Here is a 22126-nt window from a genome sequence, read left to right on the forward strand (position 1 = left end):
GGCAGCAATAGGCAGCAGCTATCCCCACCGCCTAGAAGAGTTATTTAGCGGTATTCCAGGAGGCTGATCCAACTGCCGATCAGATGCTCGGCAGCAAAGGCTCCAGTGTTCCCTGCAGCACCTCAGCTCAGTTGACCGGTGGTGAGCACAATGGAGCAGAGCCCTGATAAGCCACGTGCTGGGGCTGTGATAGCTGAAGCTAACCAGGCTGTTTGCTGCAAGGATGCTAGGCAGATGAATACCTGATGGATACTGGGAGGTACAGTAGATTTTTTTTTCTTCTTTTCCTCCTCTAAAGCTAATGTGCATCTCATGGTCTGGTGCGTCTTATAGTGCAAAAAATATGGTAAATTTTCTTTGCCAATAATTTAAAACAATGTAACAGATTAATATAATATATAGAAAAATCAGAATTATCTCTTTTACAAAAATTGTTTTCATCATGCATTTTTAAAAATGGAAGCAAATTAAGCTGATGCAAAAATAAAGAGAACAAAATTGAGCCAAAATTATTTCCATTCATGTCAATTTCTGACATTTACAAATTTGAAACTTCATTTCAAGCAATAGCGGAAGCTGGACTGTGGCAACTGATTTCTTTTTTTGTTGTTGATGATGATGATGCAGCAGCAAATATGAGGGGGATGGCATTTTCAGAAAAGGAAAAAGTGGTAATTGGGAGGGAGGAGCCCTCAGAAAAATGCCATGTTAGAGCATTTGGTGGGGTGGGGGAGTGGTAATCACAAGGGTCATTCCTGCAGCTGTTACAGTGACTGTATTTTGGAAAAGAGACTGAAGAAAATCATATACAAGCAGTGCAACAAAATAAATATAAATAAAACATGAACTAAATCACAAATGATATCCTCTTAAGGTGGATAAATATTTTAAAATCCCACTTCCTATTCAATAGACATATGATTCCACTCAAAAAGAGAGGGAAAATTAACTTTTTTAGGAGCAACAGGGCAAACAGCCTGGAGGCAGAAGTAGGCGACAATGGGGGGGTGGGGTTGCCAGTTCTACAAAAGGCCACCATCAAAGTTCCAGCTGGTTATGACTTAGCTGTGCAGGGATGAAGGAACACTTCCAGTTGCATTTTTTAGAAAGACAAAGAGCTCAACTGTAAAACAGCAACATACTGTAGTTAATTTTAAAATCTTCAAATGCATAAAAAGGAAGAAAAGATTTTATTACTTCCCTGGTGCCAGGATGGCTTAAGGCAGTACTTTCTGCACTTTTTTTTTCAGTACCCAAAGCCACTTACCAGAAAGTCCTTTTCATCAATTGTAACACTTTAAGTTGATTTAAATGTCTCTTCTTGTCATTGGGTTTGTGTATTGTTACGCAAAGAAAAACTACTTTTACCCTATTTTAAATAATTTACCCGGGTTTGGAAAGCATTGGCTTAATGGAAAGAAATATGTACTTCTACTGTAGAAATCCACTCTGACTCTGAGGCTTTGTGATGTACAGACCTCCAGACCTAAAGATGTCAGCACATTCAGGCAAACCAAGAGAGGTAAATATTGTCAGACCTCAAAAATCTCTGTAGAAAACTCCAAAGCTGTCACAAAAGCATCTCCAATGGTGATGCATTTAGGCATAGAAGAATTAAGACAGGATTGAGTCAACTGACCTCTGATGATAAAGAAAGCCAGGAAATTAATGACTCGAAAATGTTGGCATTTGTTCCAAAAATGCCTTAAGTCAAAGCACAAGATCCTACAACCAAACCAGAACTTTGTTATCTAGCCAAGGTTGGGAAGGAAAAGAGAGGTAGGAAACATAGAGGAGCCATAAATAAAAGAGTCGGAAATTGCTAAACACACAGGCATCTATTTGTAATACCACAAAAGGACAACTCTGAACCTCTGCTGAGGACGGGTTTCATTCTGGAAATACATCACTTCTAGATAGCTGACTTTGCTATGAAAAAAATGATGAGCATGGCCAGGATGGCACAAGCTGGTTACATTAACTGAGTGGGTGCAGTTGGAGAAAAGCTTTATTCCAAGAGTACAGCATTACAGTTGCACATGTGTTCTGCTTCCGTATCTTTATCCTTCACCACACTAACTTTAACCATGACCTCAGAGATTGATTAAAGAGTAATCCATTTAAGTCAGAGATTGTGTTGCTTGGGTTACTGTGCTTTGCTCCATGGTATTTGTGTCATCAAATTCTGTAGGGCATTCTGTAGCATGTCCAAATACTATTTAACATCTTTGCAAAAAAAAAAAGGGGGGGTAGCTGTATTGATTTGGGATGCAGCAGAATGTAGCAGAATATTTTGGTCAATGGAAAAGAAAATCATTCTTCATAGAAACAGAGAAATACTCATGCCTAGACAGCTGGATCTGTTGGTGGCAGCAGCAACAATATTACTAATGGAGTTTGGAAATGTAGAACATTAATGAAATGAATAATATTACATTTAGGCACTACTACTGTAATTTCTGCACTTTCTGACTTTGACTCCATGGTACACAAATTCTACTTCTCCTTTAACTAAAAGATCCAGTTAGGTCAAAATGTGTGGCTGTTTAATCCTGCTGAAAAAAATGGGCTTGAATAAATGTATGCATACTAATCAACACACAGTTGTATATTAACTATTTTAATTAATTAATTAAAACTACAATGTAGGGAAAATTGTAATAAGAGAACTTGAGATCCGTTCAGTTGGTTGTCCAAGTACCCACAAATGAAGAATTTCAAAAATATTCTTCTGTTCTCCTTTTATCAATAAACTTTACTTAGATTTGATACATAATCAATAGTGGATGATTTCAAATACAAGTCTGTCCTTTAGTGGCCAGTCACTTAAATATGAGTCAGCAGTGTGCAGCAGCTGCCAAAAAAGCCAACACAGTTCTAGGTTGCATAAATAGAGAGATGGAATCAAGATCCTGTGAAGTGTTAATACTACTTTATAATGCCTTGGTAAGGCCACACTTGGAATACTGCATCCAGTTTTGGTCACCACGATGTAAAAAAGATGTTGAGACTCTAGAAAGAGTGCAGAGAAGAACAACAAAGATGATTAGGGGATTGGAGGCTAAAACATATAAAGAACAGTTGCTAGAACTGTCTATGTCTGTCTGATGAAAAGAAGGACTAGGGTGACATGATAGCAATGTTTCAATATCTCAGGAGTTGCCACAAAGAAGAGGGATTCAAGCTATTCTCCAAAGCACCTGAGAGCAGGACAAGAAGCAATGGGTAGAAACTAATCAAGGAGAGCAGCAACCTAGAATTAAGGAGAAATTTCCTGACAGTTAGGACAATTAATAATTTGCCTCCAGAAGTTGTAAATGCTCCAACATTGGAAGTTTTTAAGAAGAGAATGGATAACGATATGCCTGAAGTGGTGTAGGGTTTCCTGCCTAAGGAGGGGGGTTGGTTCTAAGCAGAAGAGGTTCCTTCCAATTCTGTTTTTCTATTCTATTCTATTCTATTCTATTCTATTCTATTCTATTCTATTCTATTCCATTCCATTCTAGTCTAGTCTTTATCGCTGCTCTTTGCACATATGAAGCCATTTCACAGTACCTAAAACATTATTAGTTTAACTTTGTTTCTAATTTATTTACCTACATTTAGTTATTATTAGAATTAAGTGTAGCTAAATATTATATTACAATCACATGCTTAATACTTTTCATCTTCTTCCCCATTTAAAATTAAACACAGTTATGGAAAGAAGCAGTTCTCCCTAATAACCCATAATATGGTCTGCATGCTTTTATAAAGCATGATATGTGGAATTTATTATGTTAGTAATAGACCATCATGGCTTGCTTAACAATCCATAACTCTATTATCATATCTTAAGAGTGATATAAAAAGCTAGTTTATATCTTTAGCTAGATAATCCAAATTTAAAACGAAAAACAAGTTAAGTATTTACTTATGTTTGACTCCAGCATATTATTAAAAATACAAATTTTAGATATTTGGTAGCTATCAACATTAATGCTAAACTCAGTGGTAAATGACCTTTTTCTGATCAACTTATTTCCTTCTTAATAATTCTGTGGAGACCTCATTATCAGCACAATTGCAATTTTAAAATCAGGCTATTCTTCTTAACTTACAACAGACCCTTAGCTTCAGCTACAGAACCTGAATTTTTTCATAGCTTCAGCTTTGCTCACAATTACCAGCAGTGAAAAATAACTAACCATATGGACATCATGACTATGAATTCATTCACTTGCCCCATATATTTGTAATTGAATGAATAGGTTTCTATTTTCTGCTTAGGGAGATTTTTGTTCCTTTGTAATTTCACTGGGATAACTAATAGATAGTTGTTCTGATGTTAGAAAATTAAATGTGTTTTAATATCTGAGAATCCCTATACTTGTTTAGTGTCACCATTGTTATTTTGCTTAAGTGAAAGTAAGAAAGTTAGGTGTATCCTGAAGGCATGACATATAACTGCATACATAACATACATTTTTCCACGCCTGCCTGCCTGCCTACCCATTTCACTGGAGGCGATTCTAGCTTCTAGATTCGAGCTTATAGACATATGATTAAAATACACTGTAAAACATTAAAACAATAAATAAGGATCTTAAATTCAAAATTTGGTTAAAATAAAACTGACCCAGATGCAAGGAGAGGGAGCAAAGTGTGCACTGTGAGGCAGTGGGGTATCTACTCCATTAGCCACTTCCAAAATGCTACATCTCCATTGGGGCACTGGGACAATTGGCAGAGCAATGTCTTCAAGTCCTTTCAAAAGTGGGTGAGGTTCTCACCTTGGAGAAGAGCACAATGTTCCAGAGGTCAGGGAGCAAAGTGGAAAAGGCTCTTTTTCTGGATGCAGTCAGAGAAAATTCAAAAATATTTGGCTGGCAGGGTCCACAGCACATCTGCATTTCAATGCAGAATTTCTCCTTTAATATCTTAAGTTAATTGACAACTTAAATGCCTTCTTAGAAAAGGAAATGCTTGAAATACTAGCTGTAAAAAGTCACATTTTAAAATGCCAAAATAGGTAGATTCCAGCTAATTGAGACTATTCATTTAAGTGAAGTCATTTCAAGAGTACATTCTACTGCATTAAGAGAGCATGAGATTGAATCAGACAAGCAATTGTTAACACTGTAAAAAGAAAGGGGAGTTGAAGACAGCTGCAGAAAGAACAAACTAAGAATGAGAAATTAGCAATTATGTGCCAGCAATATGCTAGCTCTCCATATTTAAATTACAGTTTAGGCTGAACTACAAAGACTATAATGGAAATGATATAATGAATTTACAGTCTTTGCTTGCTTTGCCCAAGGAATTGATTATATAACTTGTATAATCCTAGTGTGTGTATATATATTTTATATAGATATAAAATTTCATTATCTTTCTAGCCATTGTATATCTACTGGAGGATGAAGGCCTCTTCTGCATGTTTCCAATCAATATGGTTTTGAACTTTCCTTTGCCAGTTGGGCCCACAATACTTGCTGATGTCATTGCTCCATCTTGTTTTAGGTCTCTTTTATGGATGCTTTTTATCATCTGCCAACCCGCATTGGACTAATGTGGCAGACTGTAGTCTATTCCTTCAATAGCAATACACTTCAACTTCTATACCGCTTCACAGTGTTTTTACAGCCCTCTTTAAGCATTTTACAGAGTTAACATATTGCCCCCAACAATCTGGGCCCTCATTTTACCCACCTCGGAAGGATAGAAGGCTGAGTCAACCTTGAGCTGTTGACACTCAAACTGCCAAACTGCAGTCAGCCGGCAGTCAGCAGAAGAAGCCTGCAATACTGCATTCTAACCACTCTGCCACCAGGACTGATACATGTCAATTTAAACAACTTTTATATAAAGCTCAAGGGCACGAGGATTTTGAAACTAAGGGCCACTTTAAATAACAAATCAGGAATTGTACTCCAAAACACAAGTACAAGTAGTCCTTATTTAATGATCACTTGTTCAGCAACCATTCAAAATTACAATGGCACTGAACGAGGAAACCTATGACCCATCCTCATAGTTGTAGCTGTTGCAGCATCCCTGTGATCAGGTGATGGTTATAAATCAAAGACTACCTGTATTGGTATAGAGATACTATAAGGGGAGAGACCACCCCAGCTAAGGTGCTATGAACTCCTTACTCCTTTTTCAGAGAAAAAGGATGATATAAACACAATCAGTAAAATGGTCAAATGGGTCAAGTGATCCTTGATAGTCAGAAATTAGAATTATAATTTTTCTATATAAGTGGCAACACAAATTATTTTCTGGAAATTACCTTATATTAAAAGAAACCTTATCTCTCCTCATCTCTGGCACATTTCCCTAATTTTCTACTTTTCCCATACTGAACTCCTGGGGGTTTCAGTCAGCTACATTACTATTTCTGCAGTCTTAAGTATCTAAAAGAAAAGGGTGTTTGGAAAAGCAACTCAAGTGTCTAGATTTGGTAGCCCCCAGGCTGTGCGCATTTATTTTCCTTAATTATTCCTGTATCTCTTTATGCCAAACCTTAGTTAGTCACCATAATTGCCTATGATAGGAGGAAAGACATAAGAGTTTTAGAAGATCATAAATGATAGTACAGTTACTTGGTTTCAAAATATGTTTTACTGTTTTTGAACCATGGTGGTGGTTAGTGGTTATAATGCAGTATTGGCAGACTAATTTTGCCGACTGCCAGAAGTTCGATTCTCACCGGCTCAAGAATGTCTCAGCCTTTCATCCTTCTGAGGTCAATAAAATAAGGACCAAGATTGTTGGGGACAATATACTGACACTTAAGAGAGGGCTGTAAAGCACTATGAAGCAGTATATAAGCTTAAATGCTATTGCTATTATTACTGTCAATAAAATGTATATTCACTTATTTTTCTTGTGAATATTAGCTAAAATAGTTCCCTGTAACACTTGGAAATATTCAACGTGCTCTCCCTTACATCTATATGGAGTTTTACATTAATTTGCATTTATCTTAATTCCATCAAAACTTGACTGATCAACTGAATTATTAAAATGATTAAAAGGTAAAAAAGTATACTATCTGTAAGTTGATAGTCACTGGGAGTTTCAGTGTGAAGAGGGAAGCAACTGCAGGAGAGGTTTTTCCTAACTTTTCTTATCATATTTTCTTCTAAATTATTTTAATTTTTGAAAAAAGAAACAAAATCATCAGAAAAAAAGATGGAGTTATTTGAGGCAAGAACATGGTGCAAAAAAGAATGAATTAAACACCTGTCAACCACATTAATAAAACAAAAATCAAGCCTGTAAAACAATTATATCTCCAATTAAAGTTGAATACATTTTGAGGCACATCTAAAAACTCTATGATTGATATATTACTCCAGAAAATATCAAATCTCTCACTACCATCTGCCTTTAGGTATCTCATTTTTCACCAGTATTAATAAATGGATATCTCAGGATTGGCTAGAAAAATGTCTGACGAATAAAGAGAATGTGGCTTTAAAGAACGCAAATCAAAAATCTATCACATTTTCACAATATCAGCAAAGACATATATATGCATTCTGGCAATACATAATTAAAAACCTCACAACATTTATTTGATAAAAATGTCAGTGTTCCAAAACCTATATTCTATGCCTCATAACCTTGTTTATCCTATTATATTTTACTTCCTAATCAAAAATTAGAAAATTAAGGTTCTAAATGAATTGAGTTGCGAATATAAGTAAAATAATATAGAAATATCATTAGCAGTGCTTAGTATCATGTACTCAGTAGTCGTAAAGAAGTCATAAAAAGGGTCATCTAGGGCAAAATGTAAATTGAGCAAAGACATGCTCAGGGCTCCTCATAGCTCTGGATATTGGTCTATCATTTGTTATGCTGACTTCAAAGCAGTTAACTCCAGTAAAATTCTGTCTATGTCCCCTCCTATCATTTTTGCCAAGGGCAAGGATCGCAGCTTCTGAAAAGGGCTTAATAAATCTTCATCTACAACGGAAAGTGTGATGATGAGTCCTCTCTGTGCCGGATGTAGTCTTGAAAGGCTGTTAGCCCAATATTTCATTCAAACAACAATAATCACTTAAGTAACATAACTACAATGGGTTTTGTTTTCGCTTGAATTCATTGGAAATTCCATTAGATTGCCAAGGTTTCATTTTCTATAATGCTTCTGTAATAATCAAAAGCAATACGGTTGCCTTTTATGGTTATTGTAATAAGAGGCTTCTAGGTAAAGGAAACAGGAAGAAATGGGCAAAGGAGTAATTCTTTTTGCTTGTTCCTGATGGCCGCTCATCCAAATAATTGACTGTTATAAGCTTCAAAGCTATGAACAAAGGAAGCAATCCATCCTCTGAACCACAGCTTTTCCCCTTGCCCCCCTGATCACTTACAGGTCAAGTTCTTCCAATCTCCATCTCCTTGATTATACACCTTTTGTATACAATGATAAAGTAGCCGATCAAGAAGACAGATGAATTTCAGGGGTTGTTGCATACTTAAGGGAAAAAGGACAAGCCAATTGTACGTACACACACATTTCAACTTCCAACAAAAAGTGAACAGAGGACAGGAGACTGTGACTTTGTACATCAGATGGCACCAAGGCCCTGAAACCTCTGAATCCCAAAAGATGCCAAAAAAGGGGAAAAAAGCAATCCAGAAAATTTTATTTTATAAAATTTTATTTTATGTTAGCCAATATGTGAACCTGTTCCACAAACGAGCCTATAAAGAAAAAATACTCGATAAAAAAAAACAACTACAGTTGTCAATATAGCACCATTATGTTCCAACATCCCCCAGTTTGATCAAATCAGATAGAACTCTGCCAAACTGATGAGTGACATCATCAATCATGATGTTGCATTAAATATTTTTGGCAAAAGGAATAGAAACACACAGCTGTGTCCTTAAGGTGGCATACTGCCGATGTTGCCATGTGTGAAACCACTAAATTCAGCTTTTTTAGTGTGGATAGTACAAAATTCTGCCACTTATTTTTATAATCATTAACTCACATTTCTTCTCCATTTCCTAGCTACTCTTTCATAGTGCTTTAAAACATAAGACACAATGCATAATAAAACATGATCAACCTATATTGCAAAAGTCAAATACCATCAAAAGCCATAAACGTAAATTCAATTTCCTATGTCAAATGTTATTCCATGAAGGAGAAAATTCTTCTAAAAGGGCCATTTCTTAAAGAAGAATACTTACCATAGCCTAGGTTAACTCCAGATATTGAATACCATTGTGCCTTGTGTTCAAGTACATAATCCCATTGGCCTTTTGTTCTTAGGCCATTCCAATGGGGTGAGTTAATTCAAGACATAACAACTGGTCCAAGATTATCCTGTGAATTTCATAACTGTTTGGAATTTCCCAACCCAAAAACTCTCAAAACATATACTGAGTCTAAAGATGAACTTTCATAACAGCATTACTCTCCGAGTATCTCTTTTTGATCTACAAGATGAAAACCTAATGGCAAAGATAATATCTCAAGAGTCCAAGGCCAAAACTGTATAATCTATAAAATGTAAACCAACTCTGATTTTGCGCTGAGAAGCCAAATAATAACTACTACAGTTATTATATAAGAATAGAAATTATATAATCGCTTTGGGCAGGCTTAATAGATAGCTTAGCTGCAGTTTACAATCTTGAAGGTTATTCCCAAACTCCAAGCATTATAGTAGCCTTAAAACCATTAAGTAAAAGTGAGACGGCATTGGCATCGCTGTTATATTCCACCTACCTCGGGATCAAAAAGTTTTGATATGCCTAACCAATGGCCCAATAGTTCACCTATCCAAATATCATATCATGTATCAATTTGCTGCCAACAAGATGGGCAGCAAATAAACTAATAAAATAAATAAGTACATTACATACATGCATTCATGCATACATAGTAATTAGGAATCTGGGTTCATTCTACAAGTAATCCTCGGTTAACAATGATAATTGGAAACAGACTTTTTGTCACTAAGCAATGTAGTCATGAAGCGTGACTGCATCCAGAAATCCTGGAATTCCCTGTTGTCTCATTAATTAAATGTCTATGGAGATTCTCAGTCATCTGGGTCAGGGTTGTCCCAAAGGTGCTTTCTCAAGAGGCAACTGGTTTTTCTTTGAAGACGTTTCACTTCTCATCCAAGAAGTTTCTTCAGCTCTGCCTGGATGCTGGGGAATGGAAGGATTTATGCTCCTTTAAGACAGCTGGTCATTTGCATCCTTTTAGAGAGTCGTTGAGGCCACTTGGAGGTTTATCTGTGTCCTCAGAGTCACCTGAGTGGTACAAATGGGTGTGGCATCTTCTTGGCTGGATGTTTTCTGCCCTGTGTCCCTTCACTGTTGAAGAGAGACAATACAGACTCATCCCCAACAGCCTGCACATGTCTTCACCTTTGGGAGGAGTCTCATTAATTAAATTCCAGCAGTCATTAGGTGAGAATCCACCACGATCCAAGTCATTCCCAGGTTGATCTCTCATAGCTCTGAGCCTCAGTAAGGTGAAGGACTCCCCCATTTATGCCCTTTTGGTTACTCTGCAAGCTGGACTCCTCTGCAGAGCAACACTCCTCTACTTCAGCCACACCTACCTGACCTTCACTGTCTTCTTCCTCCCACTGTTGATCAGACACGTCTAGCTTGGCCCTGTGAGAGGCACCTTCTTCCCAAGCCCATGCATGCCTTTCTCCAAATCGTTGTGTACTGTACTCAAAACCCTTCAAAGGCCGAGACTTTCTGAAATCTCCTGCCTTTCTCCAAAATTACACACACTGTTCTCCAAATTGTGTGTACCCTTTTTGCATCTCTCTCACAATTTAGATCGCAGCCTTCTTGCAAAGCTTTGAAAGCCCTTAAAGCCTTCCCAAGGATCTGAAGAATGGTATATGGCAACTGAAGAACAGCATGCACAGTCTCAAGAAGAAGGCAATCAGAACTGCCTTGCTTAGTGCCAAGCTTGGCATGCCTTGTCACAAGTGGGAGGAAGAGGATAGCAAATGTCAGTGGAATACAGATTGGCTGGCTGTGCTGCAAGGCTTGAGGTGGTACTCCTTGGTGGCAGTGGTGATGCTTGAGCTGAAGCAGAGTGACAGTAATGATGAAACCTCTGTCAAGGAGTATTGCTGAAGAAATTTCTTCGATGAGAAGTGAAACACTCTCAAAGGGAAAAAAAACTAAGAAAGTCCAATTGCCTTTTGGAAAAAGCACCTTTGGGACTGCAACTTGAACCTTATATTAGCATAGGTAGAAAAGGAACATGCATTGTCATTACACAATCCATACATTACACAATCCATACATTTATTAAACAATAAAATTATACCAACTCCACTTTATACCAACTAAACTATGGATAAAGCAGACAGGATAGATGAAAGAAGGTTCCTGCATTATTATGCCGGTTGCAAAAATTCACATCTCATTAACAGCATAATAAAGGCTCAATCAAAGATACAATAGTCTATAAAGACACTCGCATCTATGAGCTGTAAATACAAGGTTTGATTCAAAAGATTTGCTCCTATCAAGATTTATCATCACCCAGTTAGAGAAACCTTTTCACATGGTATGAACACGGAATACACATTTACAGCAAGCTGAAAGTAATCTGCACAAATTAAAGGATTTTGACAAGTGGCAATGAGGAACACAAAAATAATGCACACCTCAGTGAGTGTAAAGAAAGTTGTGATGTGATTATGGGTACTGTTAGGAAAAAATATGATAAATAAAGCCAAATCTGAACATGTTTAAATAAAAAGACAACCTGAAGTACACAATGAACTACCTTTTCTTACCAAATTCCTTAGAATGAGAATAGGAAAATTAGGAACTAGGTACTTGGAATTAACAACCCCCATCACTCTTGATTACTGGCTATGAGGCTAAAACTAATAGAAGCTGTAGCTGAAAGTTCTGAAAGGAATTGGGGAAGAGTTCTCTTGTTTTAGTCTGTTAGGGTACAGTCCATGTGTAATGAACCACTGCCTCCAGAATTTTCAGCTAGTATGACTTCGAGAATTGTCCAACATACCCAAAGGCCACCAGATGAAGAAAGTTGCTCTATAGTACACAAACACCACGAAAAAATTCTCTATAGATTTATACTACTCTTAAACATTTATAATGGATGGTATGTAGCCTACCTTAGCCAGATATGGAGCTTTTGAAGATCAAATGGTACTTTTAATAAGGGTGAGGGTTGGAGCAGGGATAGGAGTGTAAAAAGTGATGATGATAAAAGGACACAACACTGTCATGGAAAGTCACAAAAATGAGAAGGAAATTAATGGCTGAAGAAAACAACAAGTACCATATACTGATTCTGAAAGTGGAATCGAGAAAAAAGCACAGCTATTACACTCCACACTTAATTAAACAAGGCAGGATTTCTGCATCTGCAGTCAGCTAATTTGTCTGGTTCAAATTAGATATATAAAAAAGAGGTGAGCAATGTAGTCCTCAGCCCTGTTTGTGTGTGCATGTGCAGGAAACCTGACAACTCTTTTGCTAAAATTGTAAATATAACTTCTCAGAATTCTGAGAGGAGGAAAAACATAAAAACTGAGTGTAAACTCTATAAGAGGCATAACACACTCTGAAAATAATTTCCTTCTAAATGGAGGAAAAACCTGTGTATGACTCAGGTTTATCTACTTTAAACCATTGGCTTGTCTGCTGCTGCCCTTTATTTTCCAGAAATATTATGTTTCAATGTGTCTGATTCCAAAAAATACTGGGACATCTTTTTGGCTCAGCATACAAATCTATATACTCTAGCATCCTGTTTTTGTTCCCTGGACAACCAACTGCTTTAATGAGGCCCAGATTTCTGTTTCTTTGTAGGTAGTGTACCTCTGTGTAGGGTACCTCTGTGTACAACTGGAAAGCTATAATGAATTATAGGCAATCCCTAGTAGGTCATGATAAAAGTACCAGACAATAAAATTACTATTGTTTTTATTTATTACATGTATATACCACCCATCTCCCCTACTGGGCCATTCTGGGTAGCTTACAGCTCATAAAAAGATAAATGTTAAAGCAATTAAAATATTATAACTATGCAAATTAAAATTTTAAAACTGTACATAGAACCAGGACCAAGAGACATACAGCATGGGGATGAGATCAACCAGTGGTGAGCACCTCCCTTGTGGCCCCAAGCCAACTGGCCAAACCAAGTTTTAATACCCTTCAGGAAGGTCAAAAGGATGGGAACAGGTCTCATCTCCAGTGGTAGAGTGTTCCACAGAGATGGGGTCACAGTGCGGGTGCTAAATATTCTACCAATCAACCTCAAGGCCATATGAGAACCTACAAATATCCCAGAGCTATTCATGAGTCTTCAGACTGTAAGTGCATTTATTAAGAAGGAACACTAAAACCCAGAAAATGTGAAGTATAAGGCACCAGTGATGTTATCTAGTTGGGCAACAAAAAGTCTGCAAGCAAACAACCAAGCTCAAAGAACATCAAAAATTCCTCAGTTCAATCCTGAGTGACATGCTTTATATTCTCTTCTGTTAGAACTAATTCTTTCCTTACTAGGGTTTTAATCGTTTTCAGGGACGAAGAAAACCACATTTTATTCATTATATGAAAACCACAGATGTGCAGTATAAGCCAACAAATCTATTTTGAAAAGAATAAACATCAGCAATTAATGAAAACATGTCAAATAAAAAGAAAATCTATGGAACTAATTAAAAAACTGCAACATTTCTAGATGCTACAAAATGTGAACACTAGTGCCCTGAAAAACCCACATTTAATGTTCACAAACTTTTTCAAGATCATAATTCATGATTATTCAAATGAATAATTTATAAATAAATTTATACTTACTATGGTCTCGGTCTTTAGTCAATATACATTCTTTTATAGATTCTGTTATCCCAAGACTGGCTGCAGTAGGAAGAGGTCCAAGCAGTGATTCCAGAGCAGATGGCCTTACGGAAATTTCTTTTTCCTTTGATCTGTCTTTATCAAGCAGTTCATTATAAAAGTCCATGTTCAGATGATTTGCAGCTGCTGCCAGTTCTTCATCTTCTCCATCCTCATCTCCAAATATACTTGAAATAGTATCTTCTATGCAATCTTTATGACAGAGGATCAAATGTTATCAGATATGATAAAATTAAAAGCGCTCGATATGCTATTATATGAGTTTCTTAAGATTCCCAAGATTATTTTTCTACCTTTCGACAGTTTATTATCTGTGCTTGTCAAAGGATCAGTCATATCTTTGGAAAGCCAAAAGGTCTAGCTTATTTCTTCTGCAGATTAATGTGTGCAATCTCTATGCAGTACATCAGCAAACATATACTGTATGAATCTTTCCCAATGCGGTCCCATCCAAATTGGTAAATTATGTCCAACCATGTTTTAATATTATTTCATATTCCAGTTATAAACAGATCATTTTCTCTTTAAAATGTTTGACAATCATTTTTATGAAACTCAATATCAAGTACAACATATTCATAATATTTAACAGACTGTGTAGTACCACATACTGTACAATGTCAGGAGGAGTTTCATGCTGGAAAAGAGTAATCCATGTGAGGGGATCTCAGAAATGATGTCCTTGCTGCAGACAGTTCATTACCTAATGTAGCTTAGAGTGTTACATTTACTCCTTTGTCTAGGAGTGTGTTCAAATTAGACCAATTTTCCAATTACAGTTGGAAAAAAACATACGGAATAACAACTGTAAAATAGTGAAATCTCCTGAGAGTTCAATGTAGTGGATTTTAAGCAAAATCACAGAGATATGAGCCAGGCTTGACATCACTTGAACAATACTATATCCTAAGTTGTCTGTCTGTCTGTTTGTTTGATTGATTGATTTTTAACCCATCTTTATTTTTTTATAAATAATTCAGGGCAGAGAACATATTCATACTCATTTCTTCTTCTATTTTTCCCACAACAAATCTATGAAGTGGGTTGGGCCGAGAGAGAGTATCTGACCCAAAATTACCCAGCTGGCTTTCATGCCTAAGGCAGGACTAGAATGCACAGGCTTCTGATTTCTAGCCTGATGCCTTAATCACTACACTAAACTGGTATCCAGATATCTAGCTTACTATCTAATAATGTAATTAATATGGATATATTTCATGCCAATGTTTAGTTCCTCCAAAAAAGTAACAATTAAGTATTTTTCTTTGGTGAGATCTCTGTTTTGGAACTGCCACTAGTTTGCATTGGCTTCTGCTTATTAAGTTGGGGTCTCAAAATATATCTATTTGCTCAGGATCTTGCTTTTACATTCTGCAGAAGTATATCCATTCACCTCAATAGGCTTCTAAATGCTACTAACCACTTAGTCATCACTTAATATTAAATGGGCAGGGGACTTTTTATGGCTGGCAACCAAACTTTTTCTCATTTTCAATTTAGCTCTGAAAATCCAAGAAAAAAAATTACAGTGACAGGACTAGAAGGCCGGGGGCTGGGGCGTTTGGAAAGGTGGTACATTTAAACTTATCCTTGCAATAGGAAAGAGTCATTTGTAGAGCTGACACTTTCATCAAAATGGCAATTAGTGCCAGGAGATGCAATACCACTTCTCCTTTGAAGATGTAGACAGAATTCCAGAGTTGAATGAACTCATGATAACTGGTGCGGAGCCTGCTTTATGATCATGAGTGGTGTTATTAGGAATTAATTCTTCTACATCTTGTAGGTGAATTATTGCTCTTCGATAATGAAGTATTATTCCAAGAATTGAAATCTAAACCATGTAGTAGGGGCCATTAAAGAAATAAGATTCAGCAGCCAAGTACTCCTTAATTGTGCATAGTTTTAGTTCTGACTGACAGCCTCCCTCACCCTGATTATCATTATTGCTAAAATAATAAAAAGAAGGAAGAGCAACAGCCCCACCACTGAGCCAGGATCAGCTCCCAAGACTCACCCCATATAAAAATATGAACTTTGGAAAATTTAACAGTATCAGAAAAGGATTGTTACTTCATATTATATGCAAGTCAGCATAAATTTCAGAAAGCTTCCGAAGGAAGGGTATAGTATGTACATCAACAGCACAGAATATGTACTGGGGAAAATCTTATTTATAGTATATATTTAGTTGCTACAATATATGAAAATATGAAAACAACACTAAGACAGCATTTAAAGACAATTGCTAATACCTTCTAAACCTAAATAATAAGAGATTGGCTTTAAGTCTTTCTTGACGTGCAAAGGCACATGGAGATAATAATAATAATAATAAGGGTTCTGCGCATGCGCAAGATGGCTGCTTAACCGGGAGATCGGGAGGACGATGATCTAATGGAGTGGGGGATGGCGACGCTCAGGCGGCCTGCCGAGCAGCCTACGCCCCCCGGCTAGGTGGATTACCATCGGAGCAGCCGTGAGAGGGGTCTAGGGACCTCCTTGGACTCACGGCTGCCGGGACCGAAGCCGGGGAAGAGCGAGCTGCGAACGGCGGCCATTTTACTACTCGGCCGGGCGGGGAGCCGAAGAACAGCTGGGCATGGAGGAAAGACGCCGGCACCCAGGTGGCCTGCCGAGCGGCTTCGCCCCCCCAAACCGGTATGTCATCTTCCGGGCAGCCGGGGGAGAGGTCTGGGAGCCTCTCTGGACCCCCGACTGCCGGGAACGAGGTCGGGGGATGGGCGAGCTGCGGATGGCTGCCACTGGGCTACGGACGAGGCTGCGGCTTGGATTCGGCTGTTGGCAGCCGCAGCTGGGTTTTCCCCCCCCCCGTTTTCGTCGCTTTTTCGTCGCTTTTTGACATCTGGCGTCTTCGGATGGTTTCTGGGCTCTCCAGCTCCCCAGCCCTTCTTGACTTTCCCTGACCCTCTCTGGACTTAGTGGAGGGACCTAGGGTGAAGGGCTGTGAAAAGATCCCTCTTGTGGCCCCCACCGGAGGTGTCCTGGCCTAGCTGGGCCTGGTCAGGCCTAGCGGGGCCTGTCTCTTCTCGGACTAGGAGTTGCATTGTCATCTGCAACATGGGTCAGCTGCATTTTGACATCTTATACTTTATATGGCCGGCTGGAGTTTAGGGGTTATGGCCATTTTTGGGACTGTCCGGGAAGGTGATTGGGGACCGAATGGTGTATTGGGGCCCTACTCTGCAACATCCAATGAGGAAACATCCATTTTGGAAACATCGGTGACGCCACAAACGGGGGAGATGAATACCACCTCTATTAGGATGGATTTTAGGACTGAGCTTTCCGCAGAGTCACAATAACTTTTTACTACCAGATTGCATCTGCGATTTATACCATCTTGTATCAGCTTTAAGCCAGCCACCATCTGAAGATATTTGGAAGATGGGTATCCACTTGGACTTGGCATTACATCTCGCCACCCCAGACATTACATTACTACCTCACGTCGTCTGCTTTCTCCTGTTTATGCTTTTAAGCTTTTTATGCGATATTCTGCCTTAGAACTCTTGCGCCTGCGAGGTGCCCCCGCCTCGCAGGAATGGCCCGCCGCATTATCAAGGGCCGGCCTCAATGACGGGTCTTGGGACCCACAGAGGTGGCATGCGAAAAAAAAGAGCCTGTGGGGTTTTTTAGATAGGGCTTTTTTAAGGGGTGGGAGGGTTAAGACGGGCGTTGGGGGTAGCCCGTCGGGTGGGGAGCCAGTCCTTGCGCGTGCTCGTGACGGTTCTTTAATAGGTTCGGAGGTTAGGGGGGGAGATTGCGTTCCCGTTGGTGAGGGTGGCCCGATTTTCACGGTAAGTGGGAGGGGCAGATATGGCGGAAGGGGGGGATCATATCGTTCTGGGGGGACACGCGCCCGATGTTTGCAAGCGGTCGCGCGCCCCGATCCCTCGTCCTTTTCCCGTTCCCCGGATGGTCAAGACCTCCAGAGCCTGGGCCTTCGGCTGATGTTATGCAACGCACGGTCCGTAGTTAATAAGGCCCCCCTAATACATGACCTTATTCAGGGGGGCGCTGCGGACCTTATAGGCGTTACGGAAACCTGGCTGGGCACGGAAGGGGGTGTGCCCCTTGTGGAGATGTGCCCGCGGGTTTCCCGTGCATTCCATCAGCCGAGGGCTCAGGGTAGGGGTGGGGGGGTGGCGGTTGTGATTAGAGAGTCTAGAGCCGAGGAGACCACTGTACCTCAGATTGCGGGTGCGAACCCCTCTTTGTGAGATGGGGTCATAGGTGTCAGATGGGTTTGCTGATCACGTACCTGGCTCCTTGCTGCGTGACAGCCGCCCTGCCCGAGCTCCTGGAGATGCTGGCCGGGGTGGCAGTTGAGACCCCCAGACTTTTAGTCATGGGGGACTTTAACTTGCCATCGTCCGGCTCGTCATCGACGGCAGCTCGGGAGTTCATGGCTTCCATGACCTTGGACCTGACCCAAGTAGTTGATGGCCCTACTCACATTGGGGTGGCACTCTGGACCTGATTTTGTCTCTGGTCAGTGGTGAGAGATCTGGACTTAAAGGAAATAGTCACTGAACCTTTGTCATGGTCAGATCACTCTCTCCTTCGTCTGGACTTTCTGACCGCCATTCACCACCGCAGGGAGACGGAGCCGACACGGTGGTTCCGTCCCAGGCGCCTGATGGACCCGGAGGGGGTCCGGACGGAGCTTGGGCCATTTCCTGAGGTCTGGCTCACGGCTCGGCTGAGGAACTTGTTGCGGCCTGGGAGCGGGCGCGGCGGGGCCTTAGACCGGTCGTGCCTTTGCGGCCTCTGACCCGGCGCGGGTCCCAACCGGCTCCTTGGTTCTCCGAGGAGCTGAGGGGATGAAGCGCGGAGAAGGCGCCTAGAGAGTGCCTGGAGGACCAGCCGTCCAGAAGCTGATCGGACACTAGTGAAGTCCTATACTAGGGCTTACCTAGTGGCATTGAGGGAAGCGAGGCGTAGCTACGCCTCCTCCCTCATTGCATCGGCAGATAACCGCCCAGCCGCCCTGTTTCGGGTGACCCGCTCCCTCTTACACCAGGGGGGGCGGGATGACCCGTTGCAGGGACGTGCTGAGGAGTTTAACGGTTATCTATACGATAAAATCGTTCAGCTTCGGGATGGTTTGGACCAAGATTGCGGTGATATGGGTGAGACGGCTGAGGGTGGTCTTGGTGACATTTTATGGGATGAGTTTGACCCTGTCGCTCCCGAGGACATGGACAGGTTGCTGGGGAGGCTGAATGCCACCACATGTTTACTGGACCCGTGCCCCTCCTGGTTGGTGCTGGCCACGCAGGAGGTGACACCAGGCGATTACGAGCGCTTCCTTGGTGGAGGGTGTCTTTCCGGCCGCCTTGAAAGAGGCGGTGGTGAGGCCCCTCCTCAAGAAGCCTTCCCTGGACCCGGCTGTTTTAGGTAATTATCGTCCGGTCTCCAACCTTCGCTTCACGGCGAAGGTTGTAGAGAGTATGGTGGCATATCAGTTTCCCTTGCACCTGGATGAAACTGTCTATCTAGACCCGTTCCAGTCCGGTTTCCGGCCCGGTTACAGCACGGAGACGGCTTTGGTCGCGTTGGTGGATGATCTCTGGAGGGCCAGGGATAGGGGTTGTTCCTCTGCCCTGGTCCTATTAGACCTCTCAGCGGCTTTCGATACCATCGACCATGGTATCCTGCTGCGCCGGTTGGAGGGACTGGGAGTGGGAGGCACCGTTTATCGGTGGTTCTCCTCCTATCTCTCCGACCGGTCGCAGTCGGTGTTGACGGGGGCAGAGGTCGGCCCGAGGCGCCTCACTTGTGGGGTGCCGCGGGGATCGATCCTCTCGCCTTCTGTTCAACATCTATATGAAGCCGCTGGGTGAGATCATCAGTGGGTTCGGTGTGAGGTACCAGCTGTGCGGATGACACCCAGCTGTACTTTTCACACCGGACCACCCCAACGATGCTATCGAAGTGCTGTCCCGGTGTCTGGAGGCCGACGGGTCTGGATGGGGAGAAACAGGCTCAAGCTCAATCCCTCCAAGACAGAGTGGCTGTGGATGCGGCATCCCGGTACAGTCAGCTAAATCCGCGGCTGACCATCGGTGGCGAGTCATTGGCCCCGATGGAGAGGGTGCGCAACTTAGCGTCCTCCTGGATGAACGGCTGTCTCTAGAAGATCATTTGACGGCCGCTCCAGGAGAGCGTTCTACCAGGTTCGCCTGGTGCGCCAGTTGCGCCTTTCTGGACCGGGAGGCCCTATGCACGGTCACTCACGCCTCGTGACGTCTCGCCTGGATTACTGCAACGCTCTCTACATGGGGCTTCCTTGAAGGGCATCCGGAGGCTACAGTTAGTCAGAATGCGGCTGCGCGGGTGATAGATGGAGCCCTCGTGGCTCCGCATAACACCATCCTGCGCAGGCTGCACTGGCTACCTGTGGCCTTCGGGTGCGCTTCAAGGTTTTGGTGACCACCTTTAAAGCGCTCCATGGCATAGGGCCGGGTTATCTACGGGACCGCCTATTGCGACCAGATACCTCTCACCGACCCGTGCGCTCTCAGAGAGGGACTCCTCAGGGTGCCGTCAGCTAGGCAGTGTCGTCTGGCGACGCCCAGGGGAAGGGCCTTCTCTGTGGGGGCTCCCGTCCTCTGGAACGAACTCCCCCCAGGACTCCGTCAACTTCCGGATCTTCGAACCTTCCGTCGCGAGCTCAAGACACATTTATTCATCTGTGCAGGACTGGCTTAGATTTTAAATTGAGAGGGGTTTTAAATTGATTTTAATATTTATATTTCTGTTTTTTAATAATTGGGCATTATAATAAGTTTTTTAATGATTATTTTAATTTGTATATTGATGTTTTTATATGCCTGTAAACCGCCCTGAGTCCTTTGGGAGATAGGGCGGTATATAAGTTTGAATAATAAAATAAAATAAATAAATAAATAAATAAATAATAATAATAATAATAATAATAATAATAATAATAACAACAACAACAACAACAACAACAACAACAACAACAACAACAACAACAGAGTTGGAAGGGACCTTGGAGCAGTAGTGGGTTTCAAAAAATTTTTACTACCGGTTCTATGGGTGTGGCTTGGTGGCATGGCAGGAGAAGGATACTGTAAAATGTCCATTCCCATCCCACTCCAGGGGAAGGTTACTGCAAAATCCCCATTTCCTCCTAATCAGCTGGGACTTGGGAGGCAGAGAATAGATAGAGGCGGGGCCAGTCAGAATTTTTACTACCGGTTCTCCAAACTACTCAAAATTTCCGCTACCGGTTCTGCAGAACTGGTCAGAACCGCTGAAACCCACTTCTGCCTTGGAGGCCTTCTAGTCCAACCCCCTGCCCAGGCAGGAAAACCCTACACCATCTCAGACAGATGGTTATCCAACATTTTCTTAAAAATTTCCAGTGTTGGAGCATTCACAACTTCTGCAGGCAAGTCGTTCCACTTATTAATTGTTCTAACTGTCAGGAAATTTCTCCTTAGTTCTAAGTTGCTTCTTTCCTTGATCAGTTTCCACCCATTGCTTCTTGTTCTACCCTCAGGTGCTTTGGAGAACAGCCCGACTCCCTCTTCTTTGTGGCAACCCCTGAGATATTGGAACACTGCTATCATGTCTCCCCTAGTCCTTCTTTTTATTAAACTAGACATACCCAGTTCCTGCAACCGTTTTTCATATGTTTTAGCCTCCAGTCCCCTAATCACCTTTGTTGCTCTTCTCTGCACTCTTTCTAGAGTCTCAGCATCTTTTTTACATCGCGGCGACCAAAACTGAATGCAGTATTCCAAGTGTGGCCTTAACAAGGCATTATAAAGTGATATTAACACTTCACGTGATCTTGATTCTATCCGTCTGTTTATGCAGCCCAGAACTGTGTTGGCTTTTTTAGCAGCTGCTGCACATTGCTGACTCATATCTAAATGGTTGTCCACTAGGACTCCAAGATCCCTCTCATAGGTACTACTATTGAGCAAGGTACCACATATACGGTACCTGTGCATTTTGTTTTTGCTGGCAATGCTCTGGCTATCTTTATGTCACTGTATGTTATAAGCCATAACAAGGATGAGAAAGTACATAAAGATAGAATAAACCTAAAATACAATAAACCTAAAACCAGCAACAGAGCTGAGGGAGGCATCTTCAAACAGCAGGCAGTGAGGCAGCCAGGCAATTACTAGAACAGCCGCTGAAGTACAGTTTGGGTTCAGGGGTT

General features: G+C 41.3%; 1 protein-coding gene across 3 annotated transcripts in view; it reads right to left on the bottom strand.

The window, feature by feature from the left end:
- Positions 1-22126, bottom strand: part of BRF1 (BRF1 RNA polymerase III transcription initiation factor subunit) — a 245247-nt gene that overhangs the window by 93999 nt on the left and 129122 nt on the right. For all 3 annotated transcript variants that reach the window (XM_058162881.1, XM_058162879.1, XM_058162878.1), the window contains one exon: positions 13840-14091. In XM_058162881.1, coding sequence (XP_058018864.1) covers positions 13840-14091 — 252 coding nt within the window. The remainder of the gene's footprint in view (positions 1-13839; positions 14092-22126) is intronic.

The sequence above is a fragment of the Ahaetulla prasina genome, chromosome 1, assembly GCF_028640845.1.
Source record: "Ahaetulla prasina isolate Xishuangbanna chromosome 1, ASM2864084v1, whole genome shotgun sequence".
Lineage (NCBI taxonomy): Eukaryota > Metazoa > Chordata > Lepidosauria > Squamata > Colubridae > Ahaetulla > Ahaetulla prasina.